At 42.6% G+C, this 19,514-nt stretch overlaps 2 protein-coding genes across 6 annotated transcripts in view; one reads left to right on the forward strand and one right to left on the reverse strand.

Annotated features, from left to right (window-relative positions):
- Positions 1-787: 787 nt before the first annotated feature.
- On the forward strand, positions 788-13,932 carry ncln (nicalin). 4 transcript variants are annotated; one of them, XM_041934870.1, is made up of 15 exons: positions 788-1,051; positions 2,549-2,739; positions 3,550-3,694; positions 3,813-3,907; positions 5,983-6,063; positions 6,329-6,432; positions 7,089-7,177; positions 7,485-7,624; positions 7,942-8,168; positions 8,739-8,826; positions 8,918-8,956; positions 9,414-9,577; positions 9,802-9,855; positions 10,573-10,651; positions 11,664-13,932. In XM_041934870.1, exons 1-15 carry the CDS (start codon positions 877-879, stop codon positions 11,724-11,726), a joined length of 1,734 nt encoding a protein of 577 aa, XP_041790804.1. In that variant the 5' UTR covers positions 788-876; the 3' UTR covers positions 11,727-13,932. The 4 variants fall into 4 exon arrangements, with proteins under 4 accessions (XP_041790804.1, XP_041790805.1, XP_041790806.1 ...); XM_041934871.1 differs by having other exon boundaries at positions 9,417-9,577; XM_041934872.1 differs by having other exon boundaries at positions 7,942-8,120.
- A 2,761-nt stretch (positions 13,933-16,693) lies between these two features.
- cers1 (ceramide synthase 1) overlaps positions 16,694-19,514 on the reverse strand; it is a 32,229-nt gene continuing 29,408 nt past the window's right edge. For both annotated transcript variants that reach the window (XM_041934876.1, XM_041934875.1), the window contains one exon: positions 16,694-18,137. In XM_041934876.1, coding sequence (XP_041790810.1) covers positions 18,095-18,137 — 43 coding nt within the window. In that variant the 3' untranslated portion in view covers positions 16,694-18,094. The remainder of the gene's footprint in view (positions 18,138-19,514) is intronic.

The raw sequence follows: 19,514 nt of genomic DNA on the forward strand, positions 1-19,514 counted from the left end.
GCAGAATCCTTTTGTTATAATGTAATTGAAAGAAATTGGTCAGAGATGCTTATTCATTGATTTATGACAGAAAAATAACATTGAAGAGTAGACTTCACCATCAGTGTTGTTTAAAGGGCCCTTCTTTCTTCACTGCACATGTTTTACAAGACCTTTTTCTTGAAAAAATTTGTCTGGAAATTATCAAACAGCCATGTGTAAGCCTACAGTCATACAGTCTCTAACCAAACCCGACAAAAAGCTGCCTGCAGGACTCATGACTACAGTAACCCTGCTCACAGACTTGTCTGTGCTTCAAGACGTGCTTTATTGCGTGAAAAGGACTCTGGACTTATTTGATGGGTACACCTCTGACGTGATTACGTTTACGTAAAAAGAATTATGATTTACACTTCAAACTGAAATCTGAACCTTTATTTTATATATCAGTCAACTGCAAACCAGACGACGTTATTTACAGGGCCGCTATCACAATTAGTTTCTATGGTGTCCAGCGGCCCCTAGTGTCATTAAATAATAAACGGCCCTTCAATTATAGCTGTCCTAGAAAATTCCTGAAGGACCCTTGATTTAACTCAATTTGAAATATGTAATTATCAGATAGTCATTTTAAATAATCACGCCTATTTCATTACACACTACACTGTATTACTGTATTTTCATAAACTGGTAATAATGTTGCATTTGTTCTAGTCTCAGCCCAGAGTAATTGGTCGTCCCGCTACTTGCCTGATCAGAATTATTTTATCAGCTGCTCTGGTTCTGGATTGAGGTTGGCTGGCTAGCTACTCTGGGTCCCCGCTGTCAGTTGTTGAGAGCGGTGACAGTTGAAAATACTGTTCTCTTCTTAGCTGTGCGCTGAATACAATCGCCACGATGTTTGAGGAGGCTAGTGAAGTGTTTGATAACATGTTTAAATCCTCATTTCCCCTTACCTTCATTGTATTTATCCCCGCGGTGCTGATCCTGGTGTCACCGTTGCCGGCCGAGGCGGCACATGAGTTCACGGTATACCGCATGCAGCAGTACGACCTGCAGGGACAGCCGTACGGTAAGACAGCTATTTCTTTATTGTATCACACCGGAATAAATGAAAGCATTACCGCCTTAACTAGACCAGAAATTAAATCGATCTCCAACAGCTAACTCAGGTTAGCCTCGTTGTTGTCTCCAGCTAACGTCAAGTTAATCTGAACCAGTACCAGTTCAATGACAGCATGCAGTGTAGCGCTAGCTAACTGCTAACATAGCTTAGCTTTGCTCGTAAGCAGTATCAAGCTAGCTCTCCTCGTACAAGGATATCAAGACCATTACTCCTTAAAGTTAAACCTGACCTTAATTCTTGAGTGTGTATCCCTTTGTTAAACTGTACCCATTGATTAACACATACAATACATCATTACATTAGCAATATTGTAAAAAAAAAGAAATACATTTAACTTAAACGGGGCAGACACAAAACGCAGGCTTGCAGAATTTGCAAGTTGTTATTGATAATAAAATTGATTTATGGACTTTTTAAATGGCTTATAACTGTATGTATGCGAGGATTGAGCTCCCTTGTCCAGGTTATAGTAAGGCAACATTTTGTCAAGGAGAAAATGAAGGATGGCAAAATCATCTTCCTCTCTCCACAAGCCTCACATTGGAACAAGGGAAAGAAATTGCAACAGGGACTTAACATTGTTTCATTCTAAGAAGTATGATAAGTAGCCATGGCTATTTCTGTGCCAAGTTTTGGATGAAAATGAATGAATGCTGCCAGACTTGACAAAGAGATCAACCAAAACCAGCCCTGTTGTTATGGTCTGACGTCCTGAGTGACATATGCTCTATTTCCACCTTAGCATTAGTTTGTCTATATGGGGAAATTTAGGGGTTGGTGATATGGCCAAAATCTGTCACTTTGTGTGTGATTTTATATCACAATACAGCAATTGTTCTCTAAATTCAATTCCAAAATAGTTTAAATAAACATACCAATAAATCAAAACCATGTCCACACGACAGATGCAACTCTTTTAGTAACAAGTTCTTCTCCCTCATCTTGGGTTAGTTGGGCTGCCTCCTGCTCTGTATTTACAATTTCCCTCTCCTCCCCCATGCTTTTTTGTCACTGTCCTCCTCTGTGACGGTTGGCAAACCAACTTAGAAGTGCATTACCACGACCAACTGTCACACTCACATCAACGTAAAAACATGGTAAGCAGTCCTGCTGCTCAAATCATATTACCGCATGAGGCAGCTGGGTTCATGAGATCACAAGATAAAGTAAAAATCCTGCTCTGGTTTGCTTCATAGCCTGCCCCAAATATATAGCAGAGACTCTAAGAGATAGCTCCTGTGTTGGAAACAGCTTTGCCAAATCTCTACCAGTGAATTAATTTCCACATTAGAGTATATACTGCCCAACCCTAATGCCTATTGATTCATCTCAGTCTCTATTTAACAGCTCTAGTGCTTTAAAAGCAGGATCATTTTTCTTGTTGTCCTGAAGACAGGATTCGTTGTTTCATAATTGATGATCAGCGTGTTTTGGTGCCCTCAGGTACCAGGAATGCCATCCTGAACACTGAGGCCCGTACTGTGGAGGCAGAGGTACTAAGTCGTCGCTGTGTCATCATGCGGCTGGTAGACTTCTCCTATGAAGAGTACCAGAAAGCCCTGCGCCAGTCAGCTGGGGCTGTGGTCATCATCCTGCCCAAGAACATGTCTGCTGTGCCCCAGGACATAGTGCAGGTAATTGCACACTTGTTTGTCACAGTTAGCAATTTCTGGTAGTGTTGAGCGATTCACATTAAGTGAATGTGATCCAGAGCTAAACAGCACAAGTAGAAGAAAAATTATAGCCATCCACACTTGTGTTGTCAGTCTTCATGCATGATACAAGTCCTTTATTAGTCCTGCTAAACTTTTTTTGAGATTCCTGACCAGTGTCCTTCACCACAATCACACAGTCAGCCACAAGCTCTGTTTTGGGTTGAATTTGTTTGTGTTACATGTCTTGCTGTAGGGCACCTCAGCAGTAGTAAGAACAAGTGTTGTTCCAGCACGTAGTTTTTTTGACAGTGAGATCTCTGATCTATATTTTTGAAGCTTAGTGTGAAGTCCTGAAGTTGCAGAGAACAATGTCGTCCTAACCCTTTCATGGAGATCGGCTATTATCTCACTAAAGGACTCGGCATGAGTTATGACAAATTAGACCTCCTGCCTTGTGAGTGGGATCATTAGCCTTCTGGAAAGCAGAAGTGGTAGGCATCAGATGAGTTATTCATTTGGTTGCATAAGTAATTTCCGTTTCAGGTGAATTATTATAGAAAAGCTCGGTTCATTTGTATTGCAGTTTTTTCTCCTCTTTGCCACTGTAGCTGTCATGTCATTCCTCTCAAAACATGAGCAGTGCTGAACATGCAGGGTTGAAGGAATTGAAGCACATTTTCCTTTTCAGTTTTGATCCGTCAGCATCTCAAGCTAACAGTCAGAGTTGGGTGTGTTAGCTTGTTAATCATGCTGTCCCCCCCCCCCCCCCGGTTTGTTTTTGTTGTGCAGCAGTTCATGGAGCTGGAGCCGGAGATGTTGGCCACTGAGACCATCGTCCCCGTCTACTTTGCCATGGAGGACGATGAGCTGCTGTCCATCTACACCCAAACCCTCACCTCCTCCTCCTCACAGGGCTCCTTATCAGCAGCTGAAGGTAGACAGTTATTCACTCTAGACTGTTTGTCAGCCATGCATAGTTAAGATAAACACAAATGCATTAATGATTTAAAATCTTATAGAGAGATTTTATGTTTTCTGTTGGTTTTCTGCAGTGCTGCTGCATACGGCCACAGCCAACGGCTTCCAGATGGTCACCAGTGGAGCTCAGAGTAAAGCCATCAGTGACTGGGCCATCACCAGTTTAGAGGTGAGAGACTGAACCACAATCTGACGGCAGTTTAAGCACACAGAATCACGTAGCAATATTCACTCACTAGTAAGATTAGAAAGTCTTTCCAAGGTGTTGGTTTTTGCAGATTATGGACTGCAGTATTGCAAACTCAGTGTTCTTATGTATAATATGTGTTTTGTACCAGCAGTTTGTGTACACAGAAATACCCTCAGAAGCACCAGGCGGAGGGTTGCATGATAACATTATAGTAACATTAGGCAGAACAGGGGCTTGGTGGTTAGCACACAGCAGGAATGTCCTGGTTTTACCTCTGTCTCTGTCCTTTCTGTGGAAAATTGTAGTTGGCGAAGTTTTCCTCTGGGTGCTGGATCCAGCTTCCTCCAGGCTGAGTGTTCAATTACCGTTGTGTGTTTTATTAGATAGAAAGTATGTCTTTAATAGGTGATAATCAGTTGATGTTCTGTGTGGATGATGTGAACTGAGGGGCCCCGCTTAGGCTAGTCATGTACTGATCTTAGGCTAAGTATCTGATTTTCAAGAAAAGGAATAACCGGCAGTCTTTGGAAGACCCCAGAGGGCCGTTTCCAGCTTACCGCTGTTCTGACGGCGTTTCCTTTCCTTAATCCTTTAAGATTCTCTGGCTGAGAAAATATTCTTTGTGTTAAAGATTTTAAACTTGTTTGTCAAGTCTGATGTTTGAGAAAAAGATTAAAAGGGAGGCTGGGGTTCTACCTGTTGACAAGGCAAATGTTAACTGGGGCATTGATGACTTGACTTTTTAGGCTTGTTTTGAGGCTTTTTGCCCAGGTGATAAACCAATACTTTACAGAATGTTAGTTACCAAACATTTTGAGTCGGCTTTGCTTAAGAAAAGGCTTTCACAAACGAGCCCCGTCTTCAAAATATCAAGGATCCACTTGTGAGGTGGACGGAGACGGTCCTCTGGTACCTGGAGCAGTGACCTTCAGTGTTGTGCTGTCAGGCTAGGGAAGTGTTGTGTGTTCAGCCTGCATGTGGGTGGGCACAAATCCTGCAACAAAAACAGTTGTATGGACTGAAAGTCTGGAATTTTTTAATCCAGATGGATTTACACACAGTATCTAGCCTGGTGGCCTGGCAGGACTTAAAACTGCTGGGTGCTAAGCTTTTTTCCCTATGCTCTGATGGTCAAATTTGAGTTAAAATTATGGTAATAAGTCTTCCACCCTTAACAAAGAGCTTAATGAGATTAATGTTCAGTGTGATGAGTGTCATTCTTCAGCTGTTTTCATTCAGACTTTCCAAGAATCGATCACTGCAGTATTTCTGTCCCTTTGTCTTTCCCAAGAGTTAGTGAAGGGATTTGGACGACTTTGATCACTGCTTGAAGATCATTTTTAGATCAAACAATTTGAGGCAGAAACGGCGCAAAACAAAGCAGGCGTGAAGTGTTAGTTCAAGACTTTTTCATCTGAGCTTTGTGTTAAAACCAGAAGGAGAAAGTGGTTTAGTCACACTGCAGGGGATTAGGAGACGGAGCGAGGTTTTTCTCGGAGGTCTGTGGTCAGGAGGTCGGCTGTGACTGTAACCCGCTGCAACTCTGCACTGTCACGCTGCCAGCCTCAAGTTTAATACACACAGTGCCGTTGGTTTAGTGGAATATAACATTTTAGATATTCTGGGTTTTTTTATTCTATGTAACTTGCAGGGTTAAGCAGTACTCTTGAAAGTTTTGAAAAGCCATTATGTTTTCAAGGTTAGGAGTATGCTTAAATTTAAATAAGCAATAAGCAAAGGAGGACAATCTGGACCATACAGAAGCCCTCACTACACTTATACAATGCTTAAAGAAGGGAATACAAGTATTCAGGCACCCGGACTCCCAAGATGCTTGATTTTCAACATCTTGAAAATCTTGTTTCATCTGCACAATCACTCCTAAAAAGCAAAAATCATTCCATACTTGAAATCAATTCTGTAAGCTTTACTTTTTGCAGTTGCCTTTGTAGCAACAATTTAGATGTGATGATAAAGGCTTGGAGAAATGTTTGGTGTAGGTGCATGAATTCTGAATCCTGAACTTGCCTAACGGCGCTGTTTTTATTCACCAGGGCCGTCTGGCTGGAGTCGGAGGAGAGGACCTGCCCACTATTGTCATGGTTGCTCACTACGACTCTTTTGGAGTCGCTCCAGTACGTTCACTGCTTCTTCTCTCCTGCAAATAAACCCTGGCTCTTTGAAAACACACAGGAGCTCTAGCAGCTGAAGACACACTTTGTCAGCAAATATCTGTAGAATTTAGTTTAATGTGACGCTTTATTTAGTCACCAAGCTGGACAGTTTGAGCAAAACATTTATACAGTTGTAGCTCATGAAATGACGCAGTCATGCAACACAAGCGAAACGAGAGCTGGCCGGGACGGTGATCTGACTGTGTTTGTGTGTTGTTGTGTGCAGTGGCTGTCGTACGGAGCGGACTCAAACGGTAGTGGAGTGTCCATGTTATTAGAGCTGGCTCGTCTCTTCTCAAAACTTTACACCTACAAGAGGACACACGCGGGGTGAGTAATGATACCAGCGCTCACATTCGGACTGTTTGTGGATCTGTCATGAGCCTCAAATAGCTGCTAAACGCTTTTCATGCATCCTATTATTTTGCATGTTGATGTCAACACCTCAGTGAAGCTCCATGCTGCATGCTCTCTCTATGCATTGTACTGCATATAGGAAATATAGAAGAGCTATTGATGGCTGACCTGAGTGGTTCATCTGAGCACAAGATAAAGTGTATTTGTTACATCTATTGCATTTATTGTCCTTCTTCAAATGCTTTTTGAGAACTACATTGAACATTATCCGTGCACTCTGCTGGCAGGAAGGATCACATCCGATTGTGTTATAACCCTTAAAGGGGTCATTAATATGGTACATGCTCAGTCTTATGCCTTAATGCGCTTCATAGTAGCTGAGCGCATGGACTGCTGACAGCGATTAGTAAAGGAGTAATGGATGTCCCCCAAGTTGTCTGTGCAGGTTTAAAGCCACTACTCATTTGGTTCATCTATTTTAAGATTTCTCAAAAACCCTAATATTCACCAATTCCAACTGTAGTCTGTGTGTCTATACATCCCAGTACCACGTATCCTCCTCCATCATTTTCCCTCAGACGAGTTCCCTTGTAGATTTGACTCATTTGTGAATCATGTTGTGTGTTCAGGTACAACCTGCTGTTCTTCGTGTCTGGTGGGGGGAAGTTTAACTACCAGGGCACCAAGCGTTGGCTGGAGGACAATCTGGACCATACAGGTACTGCTCACTGCTCTACAGTGCTTAAAGAAGGGAATACAAGCATTCATGCAGCTGGACTTGGTTTGATATACCACGATAAACACCAGTGTTTGCATTTGATAACTTTTAAATGTAAAAATTAAGGTCAAGACCATCTCCAAACCATATATGACCATATAACCAGATATCTCCATATGAAATATGAGTGTATATCTCTGTGTGTAAACGTGTCACATGTGACCTTTTTTCTTCCCCTTTTAATATTCTTTAACTTGACTATTAACCTCTCCTTTTTGCCCACACCTTCCTCTCCCTCTCCCCACAGACTCGAGCCTGCTGCAGGACAATGTAGCCTTCGTGTTGTGTCTGGACACTCTGGGGAACGGAGACTCTCTGCACCTCCATGTGTCCAAACCTCCTAAAGAGGGAACCCCTCAGTACGCTCTGCTCAGGGAGCTGGAGATGGTGAGCGCGCCGAGGCTTGATGCACCACCGAGTCACTTAAGTTACTGAATCTGTCAGCACAACAATATGTCAAAACACGCTCTTATTTTGTAGCAGAGGAATAGATCTATGTTAATAATCAGTATAGCAGTATAGAAATATAAATGACTGTGAAATATCAGCCTTATCCCCTGTAACACAACAGCAGTTGCATTTCTTGTCACACTGTGTGCTGCTTCACACTAAGCACAATACTACACTGTTAAACCCAGAGTTTATATGATAGATCATAGGATATAATTTGGGATTATATTCCTGTCCCTCTCATTTCCTCTCAGGTGGTTGCCAGTCAGTACCCGGAGGTCAAGTTCTCCATGGTGCACAAGAAAATCAACCTGGCGGACGACATGCTGGCCTGGGAGCACGAGCGCTTCGGGATCCGCCGGCTGCCGGCCTTCACGTTGTCCCACCTGCCGTCCCACCGCCTGGCACAGCGCTCCAGCATCATGGACGTGCGGTCAGTGTCCCCCTCCTCTCGCCACGGAGCGGGAGAGCCCCCTGCTGGGTGGGTTCATTACTGCAAGTCTCTGAATCACCGAAAGAAAAGAGTTTCCATTGTAGCCGCCGGGTCATTTTCACTCATGTGGTTGGTGTTGTCGTAGACCCATTCTTTTCCACCTCTTCTGAGCCGCTGTGCTCTGTCACATCACGTTCAGTCCCTCTGTACACCTTCCGTGCATAGTTTACACCATTCACAACTATATTTATGCACTTTTGCCAGATGTGGAAGGAGCATGTGAGGTTTTAGATTTGATGCCTCCTGAGTGTGACAGTAACACCTTTGTCTTCTCTTTTTCCATTCCCCTTAACCTTATACTGTTCCTGTAGTTGTCCATCTCCCTGTCTCTGTGTGTGTCAGTCAACCATTGATCTGCTCTGTTACAGTTTCACACTTGACCTGTCAGTTGATTTGATATTTGCTCAGTTTTCCTTTATGCTGAGTTTCAGCCCACCTGTGTAGAAACAGAGGCTCTGTACTCACTTCTCTCCTCTCTCCTTGTTGCTCAGGGTTTCTGCTTCCTGATGCTTCTCACCTTCTCTAACTGTCTGCACACTTGTGTTGTCTGTCTTACAGGCCTCACGTAGATGTGAAGAAACTCAGCAGGAACACCAAAGTGGTAGCAGAGGCGCTGGCCAGGGTCATCTACAACCTCACTGAGAAGGTAAACGCACACATGGAGAAAACGCGTCGACACTAGACGCCGTGTCTGCTTTCAGCTCGTGTTGTGACGTTTTTGTTTTTGTTCTAACCAGGGGGCTCCAGGAGACCTGCAGATTTTCACTGAACAAATGGTGAGTACACAGCTGCTCATAGCCTAGTCCACATCTAGACAGGGATTTTTTTAAAACGTGTTTTGGCCTTCCATCCACACACAAACTGCACTTTAGGTCAATGAAATGGGAAGTGGATCTTTTGGAAAACTCCCTCCATAGAAAGATGTGAAGAAACTCAGTTTTGAGTGTTGACAGGGAAAGTTTTAGGAGTGTGCATGCTCCTTTGTTTACATAAGGCAGATGTGGCCAAAATGTGCTTCTTTTTTACATTTACACATAAACATACAGTCACTCTTTGTATTGAGGAACTCTTCGGGGGTCACTGATACATAATAACACTCCCGTGACCCCGCCGCCAGTGTAGCCGGTTTTGGATGCGATAGTTCCAGACTCCGGTGGTTATTTCGTGAAGCTGGTGTGCTCATGCCGCGCTGTGCGCCTATGTCGTGATACAGTGTCTGTCTCGTTGCGTCAGCAGGTTCAGGAGGAGCAGTTATCAGCGGTGGTGGACTGGCTCACGGCACAGCCCCGAGCCGCTCAGCTGGTGGACAAAGACAGCAGCGTGGTGTCCACTCTAGAGTATCACCTCGGACACTACCTCAAGGATGTCAAGAGACACTACGTCAAAGCTGACAAAAGGTGAAGAAAAGGGTGGAGACGGACAGAGAAGATGAATGCACAGTTTGACATGCAGGAGATTGAACCACTAGTTTTTAGATCAAGTTTGACTGTAACAGCAGCCTGTTTTCTGTCTATCATCATGAATTTTCTTTCTGCTTCCAGAAACAACAGATCTAATATATTCTTTGCAAGTTTTCTTGTCTTGAGGTCAAAGAAACAACTTTTAATGCCCTTGTCTGCAGGGATCCAGAGTTTGTATTCTACGACCAGCTGAAGCAGACTATGAATGCTTACAGGTACGTTTAATGAGCTCCTCTTCCTCCTCTGAGATGCTCCTTTAGGGCCTGCTTTCAGGCAGCTGTTTTTCTCTGGTAGAACAGCGCTGACAGGGCGTTGGGAGCACTGGGCTGAAGCACTTGCGCAGTGAGAGGAAAAAAAACATGATGACCGATGATAGCAATCTTTATACTTTCTAACAACAGCGTGGCGTACTGGTGTAAAACAACACGACCACAAAGCAGGTGGAAATACAGATTTTCTACTTTTTCTGCTTTGTAATGTAAAACGTTACCTTCACCTCACCTGGTTTGGTCTCTCTGCTATGATCATGATAGACATACAATGCTAGAACTAGCTTCTCCTTTTTCTTGGTTACCGGCGAGACGAGTCCCGCCCCATCCAATACACGATTAGTTGCCTGAAAAGGAGTGACAGTGACGACGCCGGCGCCTTTCTGAAAAGTTCAGATATTTTCAACTTGGAGCACTGAATGCAGCATTTTTCCTCTAGGTGGCTGCATGCTGCCGTGCACGCACTCTCCTTATTGGGCACAACTGAAAACAGATGCTGCCCAACAGTTCGTGCCTGCTTTTAATTAGTCCTCAGGTTGCTTCTTTTCAGACTGTGGTTCATACTTGTTAAGATGAAATCACAGAGAAGATGTTTCTCTTTGAAAAATCACTCCTCTCTCTTTATCTCTGCGTCTCACTGTGGTGATTCTCTCCACCTTCCAGAGTGAAGCCTGCTATTTTTGACTTGTTGCTGGCCGTCTGCATTGCAGCCTACTTAGGGATGATGTATCTGGCTATCCAGGTAAGTCACTGTGTTCATGCAGTAATCTGTAGCCCCTTTCAGACATGCACCACCTCATATCTTCATATACATGTGTTGGCAGTGTCACTTGTTTAAAGTGGCTATAACTGATATTTTACAATAAGAATGGATCAAACAACAATGTGAAGGAGGTCGCTCACAGTGAGCAACCTACAGACATATGACCTGATTCTGCACTCAGTTCTACAGAGCTTTACAGCAAGTTTCAGCTAATTATTCAACTGTCTGCTCTGTAAATTTACTCTAACTGCTCTCCTAATGTCATGTTCAGCTGCAGCAGGCAGCTGTTCCAGCTAAAAAAGCTCTAAAACCTACAGCTCCAAACATCAGACAGACACAGCTGCTAAATAATTAAATTAGATAATTAAATGAGCCCTTATGTGCAGTCATTCTTGTGTGCTTAAGTGCACTTTCAGGCCTTATTATTGCATTATAATGAATGCAAAAATCTCTAAGATGTTGCAGGAGAGAGGCGAGGAGGCAAGCATCCATCACCCCTCACGATGATCATTAATTAGCTCTGTAAGTCATCAACAGTGGGTTTATGGTAAATGGCCACATTTATGCAGCACTTTTATCCAAAGGACTTGACAAGATTTCACACATTCTCTAGCTCTCTGGTGGAGGTTGACCTGCCAACACTGTGATCAGCGGTCAACCCGCTCTGCATCCTGCTGAAATCAATCACTGATGCAGCCTGACAGAGAAACTGAAAACAACACTTTGTCCTTTAACTTTGTCATATTAATATTTTGCAACTCAGTGCTCCTTCTCGCTCACCACTGAGCTCTGTGGCCATTTCTGTAACACGCCTGTATGACATTATTCTAACTGAGGCCTGCGTATGAAAGCAAAAACCATCAGTGTTATTGATAGATGAAGCCAACGTTAGTTAGTTGTTTGAAAAAGGCTCGTGAGTGAGCAGATGTTTTGTGGGTCTCTCTTGTCTGGAAACATGAAATGAACACCGTCTCCTGTCCTTTTTTTACAGAACTTCGGAGTCCTTTACAGCGTTGTCCGCAGAATCACCCAACCCAAGACGAAGGCCCATTAAGGCGCAGAACACCATGTTTTGTTTTTTTCCCAGACCCCACCCTTTTCCTCAAATCAAGAAACTTTAGCCAGTAAGAACACAGAGGCTGGGCTGAGCTGCTGTTCTCGTGAAGGTTTTCAAACCAGCAGAATCACTTCCATTCCCTTCACCCTGATCCACAAACTAAGATGTCAGAACATGTCCTGCTGCCAACTTAATCCATTTGGTCTGACGGGCCAGAATAATCAGGAATCATTTTTCACCCTCCCTGTCTTCATGAACGCAGAAGTCTCTTCATTCATTTCTGATAATCATTTGTGTCATCATTGTTTGACTCATGTGATGAATGTGAAACATCTGTCCACGCCTCTGAGATCTAGATGAGATTGAGAGTTTGTGATGTTGCTGTACCGCTGATCGCTCTTCATCCCCCCTCTCAGTATACCGTGTGAGTGATCGTTCCGCCAAACCGACGTCGTGTGTCGTCTCAGGCAGCTACAGGGAGAAACTGACCACACAGAGTTTAGCCCAGACTTTCTTTTGTTGAGAGATGTGTTCACCAACCTTCCTTTTAAAGGATAGGGGCGCATTTTTTTCAGTCTGCCTTAATACAATACTCACATTCCCACTAAAAGGAGTCATCAGTCGCTGTCGTCATCTTTCTGTACTGGCAAAAACACCTTCTGATTGTTAGCTGAAGAGACATTAACGAGAACATCAGAAGATACCCACTTGGCTCTGATGCATTATTTTAGCTTCAGGTGACATACAGAACTGAGTTTGTCTTCCACATGCTCAGGGCTGCAAGTAAATTTTATTTTCATGCTTGTTTTTTGATTAATCGATTGATCGCTTAGTCTATGTACTGCTAAATCACTTGCATTCAAATTGCATTTTTCTGGCCTTAACACACAACAATGTAAAACCTAGTAAGGCTACAATAAAAACAGCAAATGTTTGGCATTTGTGCTTGGCAAATGACTTTTTGATCATCAAAATATTTGCCAATTGAAAATTGACTTTTAATCGGCATTTCAGCCCTGCATTTCTTACAGTGTAGTTGAGCCAGTATGGAAACGAAGAGCAATCGCGGTCATCAATAATCTTCAGTGAGCGTGTGAGTATTGTGACGGGACCGACTTGAAAACGATTCTGAACTTATCCTTTAAAAGCCCAGTGAAAATGACTCCTAACACAAATGTCCTTCACAGATGAGTTGTCTGAGTAAAATGTGAAGTAGTGTTTAGAAGATCCTGACTCCATTGCCTTGGTAGTGAATTTATTAAGATAAACAGTTGAAAAAAAAAACAACATCCTTGCCAAATAATTACGTATGTCTTAATCTTCCCCTTTCTCCCCATTTAATATATAATTCTAGCAGATTTAACCTTTTTCCCTTCTTCTTGTGTCACATTTTTGTGTAGTCAAGGTTCGTCTCCTGTTGCTGTGAAACCTGGTGTGTCTTATTTTTACCGCTCGTCTTTTTTTTTCTTTTTCTTTCTTTCAAATCACGAGTTGATTTTGCTGGTGAAGTACACTCATCTGAAAGCTTATCTGGAAAAAAAGGTCACATGCAACAAACATGTTTTTTCTCTGTCTAATCAGAGCACATGTGTGTTAAGTGTGTAAGAGTACAATGTGCAACACTACATGACAAGATAAAAGTCCCCCCTTTACTCCTTTTTATCAGTAGAAAACATGTTGTGCTGAATTTGACCTTTTGCTGACTGCACCAATAATGTGATTTGACTTAATCAGACATTTTTAAAGCCTTGTTAAGAGTTTGGTCGAGCCAGCGCTGCAGTGTTAATACGCTGGATGTCTTAAAATGGGCAATAACACAAAGGGTGTTGGATGAAAGGGGCAGAATATCTTAAACACACCTTGAATATGAATTTCAGGAGACATCGGGGTGTGTAAAATGAACACTGCAGTGTTTCCTTGACATCTCTTTGGCCTGGTCTTGCCTTGTTGTGGGTGAATGGTGTTTATTTGCTGTTTTGTATTTTCAATGTGTTACTGCATGACCTGTGCCCCCCCACCCGTGAGGAAAATACTGTGTGGTACATACAAATTTTTAATTTATTGAAGCAGTTAGTTTTCATTTGTGCACTGAAATGAACTCTCCTCTGGTCTGAACTCTGTTTCACCTCATCCACAACACTTGATCCTTGCAATGAAAATGATATCAGTTGTGATTAAAAAAATAAATAAATTTATTAAAAGAAACCACGAGGAGCGCGTCCTTTGTTTACTGACATGTTTTATTTTATGGGAAAAAAATGAAACGATAACATTGGCTGAATGGTATTAAAATTGCATTACAAAAGAGCAAAGTACGTGTCTTTATCAAGTGGTCAAATTCATTTTGAAAAAAGGGGCAATTTGTACCGCTTACGGCATGTATGGTCCAAAAAACATGTAGCATTAAAATACACTTTCAGATAAGAAGAGCTTGTCACTGATTCTTCCCGGAAAGTCATAAAAATTCCCTAATTTTCCCTTCGCTTTTCTAATTTTGATCTACTAATGAACAATAAAAATAATACTAATAAATTACAGTGCAATTTATAAGAAATACCTGCAGGGCTTTTCTGCCCGTCGTTCCCTACTAGCTCTGCTCTGCTCCCTCATATCTTGGGTGGACATTTTGGCACAATCAAACCATTCGTGAAGATACTTTGTGTCATGATGGAGTGAAGCCTGCGACCCAGTTCAGGCAGAAAACTCGCACATCATATTCGGTACAAAACATCCCACGCGGCCTTTCAAGTACCGTCAGTGCTGCTGATTTCCTGCTCATTTTATCGTCACTCCCTGATCTTTGTGTTGATGTGAATGCAAGCAAACGAAACACGTCCTTCACTGTACTCACTGCAACACTAATCCAGTGAAATTTTTCTTCTTTTATCGTCGCTCTCTAAATTTCTATCGAGATGCATGGGAGTGAGGAGTGACCAGGTCAAACATCGAATTTGTCTGCAATAAGGCAACCATTTACTGATTAGTTTGCAAACACGGCTCATTTAATCGTCACTCCTTTAATTTCTTTGTGCTGATTAAGTACACGATCACAGTCTAGACACCAAATATATACTCCACTCACTACAACCCAACTCTACTGGAAACTGTGTAATAAGGCGGCCCCATCAGCGCTGCTGCAAACACTGTCTCACCATCTTATCATCACTCCCTCTACGTGCTGATCTCACTGTATGCGAATGGGGAGTGGCGAGGTCTGAGCCGAGACGTCGAGCATCAAGTCTGTACGTTCGCATACTTCTGTTCCGTATGAGCAGTCTGACTGAACTGAGCTTCACATGCAACCTGTTTCCAACAGCTTCAACCAAATATGGCCAATGTTGGATCGAATCAGCCAAGTCCATACAGAAAGAAAAATAAACCGTCAGTCTTCAAATGTTTTTTCCTTCAATTCCGGATATTTGTCCCTTCTGGGCAGTAGTTAGGGGTGGGCGACATGGATAAAATCCTCCAGATGGTACTGATATACGTGGTGGTATAATACATTTTCTGAAAAATCACCAGGGTTGAGTGTTATCTAGTGCACACCTGGTAGCTGCTGCAGCTGTTGGATAATCCATCAAAGTATATACACCTAAGAAGACAAAGCACTTTGGATGCAAAACTATAAAATCCAATATTGCCATTAAACAGCTCATTGACTTACAACGCTGCCCACAAAGGCCTCACACACCCAGAGATGTTTAAAGGATGCACACCACAGTATAAACAGTACAGCTGATTTCTATCCATTTCGCCATATCGCCCGCCCCTGGTAGCAGTTACTCACTCACACATCACATCGCAGGACGGTCTGCAGCATGACACAATGGGAGAGTGACGGAAAGACTGAGGGTGCACTTCTGCACACAGTACCATACCAGACTCGAGGGAAGACTCACACCTAATCCAGATCACAGGTCTTTGGGGGTTCACTGCAAACTTCCCTTCCCTGTCATCATATAACAGAAATATCAGCAAACTATGGATATTCTAGTCTCACAGTTGAGCAGGGAGGACCTTGGAGGTCACTTCCTGCCACATCAGCATGCTAGTAAAATCAGTCAGCCACAGGACTCTGAACGTGTTTGTAACGTGTTTGATAAGCCGTGTTACTTACAGTACAGATGAAATGACAACAATAAAACGAGTGTGAGCCAGCATTCAGATTCAAAGGAAGAGATCTGAGACCAAATTCAGATGTGGATGAAGAAAACGACTCTCTCTGGTCCCTGGAAACATCTGATCTGAGCAGACTGTCACCGACTCATACACAGCAGAAAAAAAAATAAAACAACACAACTGGAATACCAACAGTGCTCTCTGAGGAAAAAAAAAACAGCAGCAATTCCAAAAAAACAAACAAACAAAAACAAATCAACAACAATAACCTGAACTACAGCAATAATAGTGATAGTTTAAAGTAAAATTAAAAGTTAGTTTCTTCCCCCAAGTGTCGACAAGGGCATTGTGGAAGACAAACAGATAAATTAAAACAGACAGACGCTTCTTCTACGGACAGACGACATCTGCGGCCTGCTCCAGCAGCACAAGCATGCTGTTCATCCAAACAAGAGCTTGAATTTGATCGAGACGGTCGGAAGAATAGAAACATCCCTTATTTTTGACAGGTGCAGCAGCGGCTTCCACTAACACACACGGTAAACCAGCGGGATCCAGCGAAACCGCCGGAGAGAAACAGGTCCCTTTCACTGTAGTTTAATTTCACGGGTTTGAATTACAGATGACATCAATAATCGTCCCATATGTGGGATTTTTGGGATGTGACGGACTTTAATCTCATCCCTTTCCAATTCCGAATGTGTGTCTCGAGCTCTAAATTAGCCGCATGAAGGTTTATCGCACTGGTTTGTACGTGTTTGTTATCATTGTGTGTGTTCAGTGGTTCCGGCTGCTTCAAAAAACATCACTTTTAGGACATTAATAAAGACATTATGATTACATAGTGAGAGGATTTTTTTCTTCATTGTTTGTTTGTAAGACAATTTCATAGCATATCTCCAAAATCATTCGATGTCATGCATTCCTGAATACCATAATGTGTGCATATATAATGTTTTTATCATACTGATTTTTATCTTTACACAAGTTCTGGGCTATTGTCCCAATTATCTGTGAACCCGATGGCCGCCACCACCCATGAACTGGTTATAAATGTTATTCAAATTCACATCGTTTTAACAAATTAAAATCATGATGATAGGATGGTAGTGAAACCCAGTCAATCAATTCTAGCCATTTGCTGTCATTAAACCAGCAGTCAGCTTGTATGCCTTCATGTCAGTGCAGCAACAGATGCTTTGCAACACAAAGACAATTAAAAATAATAATAAAAAAAAAACATTTTCTATACAAGAATGCCAAGTGAGTATTCCCAAACCGGTTGATCATCAGTATAAGAGATAAAAAGATAAATGAAATTGGAGGAGGTGAAATGTTGTGAAAAGAAGGATTTTGAGTTTAAAAGATTCAGCTACATCCATACTCTCCACATCCTGAAATACCTAACACACATACCGACACAACCAATGCGGGTTTTCAACTCCAACTAATGGACGCAGGGGAGGGGGAGGGGGGGGGGGGCTGTGTGGTCGCCACCGCTGACTTGTGCAATGATATGAAAATCAATACATGTGGTGAAACAGCACCAGACAGTGCAGGCAGGCTCTCGTGCCTGAGAACTACAATACTGAAAACATCAACGCAGTGTTTCCCGTCTCAATGTTTTTTTTTTTTTCGTTTTTTTTTTTTAGTCTTTTCTCTTCATGTCTGGAGTCAGAGAGGATGGACGGAAGATGAAGAGAGTAAAGCGGAGAGGAATTCATAAGGAGGAGAACACATTTCACTGACGGCAAACACAGCTCACCCTTATTGTCTACCAGGTTGCTAAAGGTTACTGCAGGTCTAAATGTCTACAGAACCACTACAGGCCTAAACCTTGTCCTTGTCTGGGTGCTGCAGCGCTATTCAGGGTGTCGGCGGTGTTCACGACACCCTGCACTGCTGCGCGTGACAATCACAGTCCAACTCTCACTCAAACTGGTTTGTTTCTACTGAATCTATCATGTAAAGTTAGCAACAGTAAGACAAAAAGTCACCTGAAATAACATTCACAGTGCTCTAATAAAAACAAAACTGAAAACAAAATGACAGTGATGAAATGAAAAGTTCTAGAACAAATAAAAAGAGTAAAAACACCTCACGGCCTAACTTGCTTATTTCCTTCCTGTTTCTTTTTGTGACACTCTTCCGTTCAGCCACGTTTTTGAGCGTGAGCTGTCCAAGGAGGGCATCTTGTCTTGCTTGTACTCGTAGCCTAGTGCCAGGTGGTGGCGACAGAGAGCCTGTTATAAATGCTTGTCCTTGGTGATCCCATTCTGCACGTGCTTCCTGCAAAGACAGACGACACAGAGTCAGGGTACTGAGAGTGGAGGCGTCTCGGACCGGACGGGAACGGGAAGGAGTGAATAAGCTTGTCAGGTAAAGTGATCAGCAGATGTGAAGGTTTAGCAGGCAAAGAGGATATCAGCAGAGTTCAAGGCCAGGCAGATAAGGAGTGCCACATAATCACATCTCCATATGGTCTCACGCTCTTTGATCCTATCTACTTGTGAGGGCCACTAGTTACACAAGCCCAGGGGGAGACCTGCTCTTTCTGCATCTACCAGTGCCTTCAGAAGTACAGAAAAGGCCATTAACCTGCTTGAGTTATCAAATCTTACACGGCGAATATTTTTAACTAACTGAGAAGCAATTGAGCAGTTTCAGGGTCATCCAGAGTGTCAGTGGTCAAAGGCTACTGTGCTAATCAGCAGCAGATGATAGAGGTGCACATGACAGTCAGGCAGGAGGTTAAAGGCAGCTCCTCAAATAAAGACAGATGAACCCATAACTTCAGATAAAGGCACAAACACCTTGGTTTTAGTCAAGTTAGCAATTTTCTTGCTCAAAGCTCACTATTGCAAAGTGCTGAGTACTCATTAACACATTACAGGAGACCACTACTACATAATACAACGGCTTCTTCTCTGTGTGTAAATGTTCAGTGCATTCAGCATATTTGACTTTTTGTAAGGCCTGTGTTTATTATTGGTAGGTATACAGAGACTCCGCTAGCAAGTTTAATTATTTCATTATGTTATATTATTAGAAATTGTGTTATTGTGAGACATCTTTATAAGCCAAGCTAGTGGCTAATATTATTCCTATCAGCCTCAGCTGGACTATTTGTCCAGTGCTAATTAGCGAATGTTAGCATGCTAGCATGCTAAACTGAGAAGGTAAACTTTATACCAGCTAAATATCAGCATGTTGGCATTGTCACTGTGAACATGTTAGCTAATGTTAGCATTTAGCTCAAAGCGCCGCTGTGGCAACCTTCAACCTCCAGTTCCGCTAATTTAGAATACTGAGAATAGTTATAATGTACTTGGCTTTGTGTTAACATGTAGTTTCTCAGATATTTTAAATCAGTGTTTATTTATGGAGCGTTTATTTTGGTAAAACCCAGATCTTTGTCTTGTGGTACTGGGTCAGCCGTTAGTATTAGAATTTAACACCCGTGTAAACTGTCACACTGCACCAGGCCTACTCTCATCTTAAAACCAATGATTTATTGATGTGGAAATTCTACAAATAGCTCCTTAAACTGCTGGTTCGGTTTCCTGCCAAACCTGCTGCTGCTGAAAACGAACTCAGCATTTACTGTGAAAATCGGCCAGCAGTTGGCTGGTGGTATTTTTCCACCCTGAGCTGAGGTCTCTCCGT

Source organism: Chelmon rostratus, chromosome 4 (genome assembly GCF_017976325.1).
Source record: "Chelmon rostratus isolate fCheRos1 chromosome 4, fCheRos1.pri, whole genome shotgun sequence".
Classification (NCBI taxonomy): domain Eukaryota; kingdom Metazoa; phylum Chordata; class Actinopteri; order Chaetodontiformes; family Chaetodontidae; genus Chelmon; species Chelmon rostratus.

Bases quoted from the DNA above. Each gene is read 5' to 3' on its own strand.
- ncln (XM_041934870.1), top strand. From the start codon at position 877: ATGTTTGAGGAGGCTAGTGAAGTGTTTGATAACATGTTTAAATCCTCA. The intron at 9,856-10,572 runs GTACGTTTAATG...TCCACCTTCCAG, and splicing joins CAGACTATGAATGCTTACAG to AGTGAAGCCTGCTATTTTTG. The intron at 10,652-11,663 runs GTAAGTCACTGT...CTTTTTTTACAG, and splicing joins TGATGTATCTGGCTATCCAG to AACTTCGGAGTCCTTTACAG.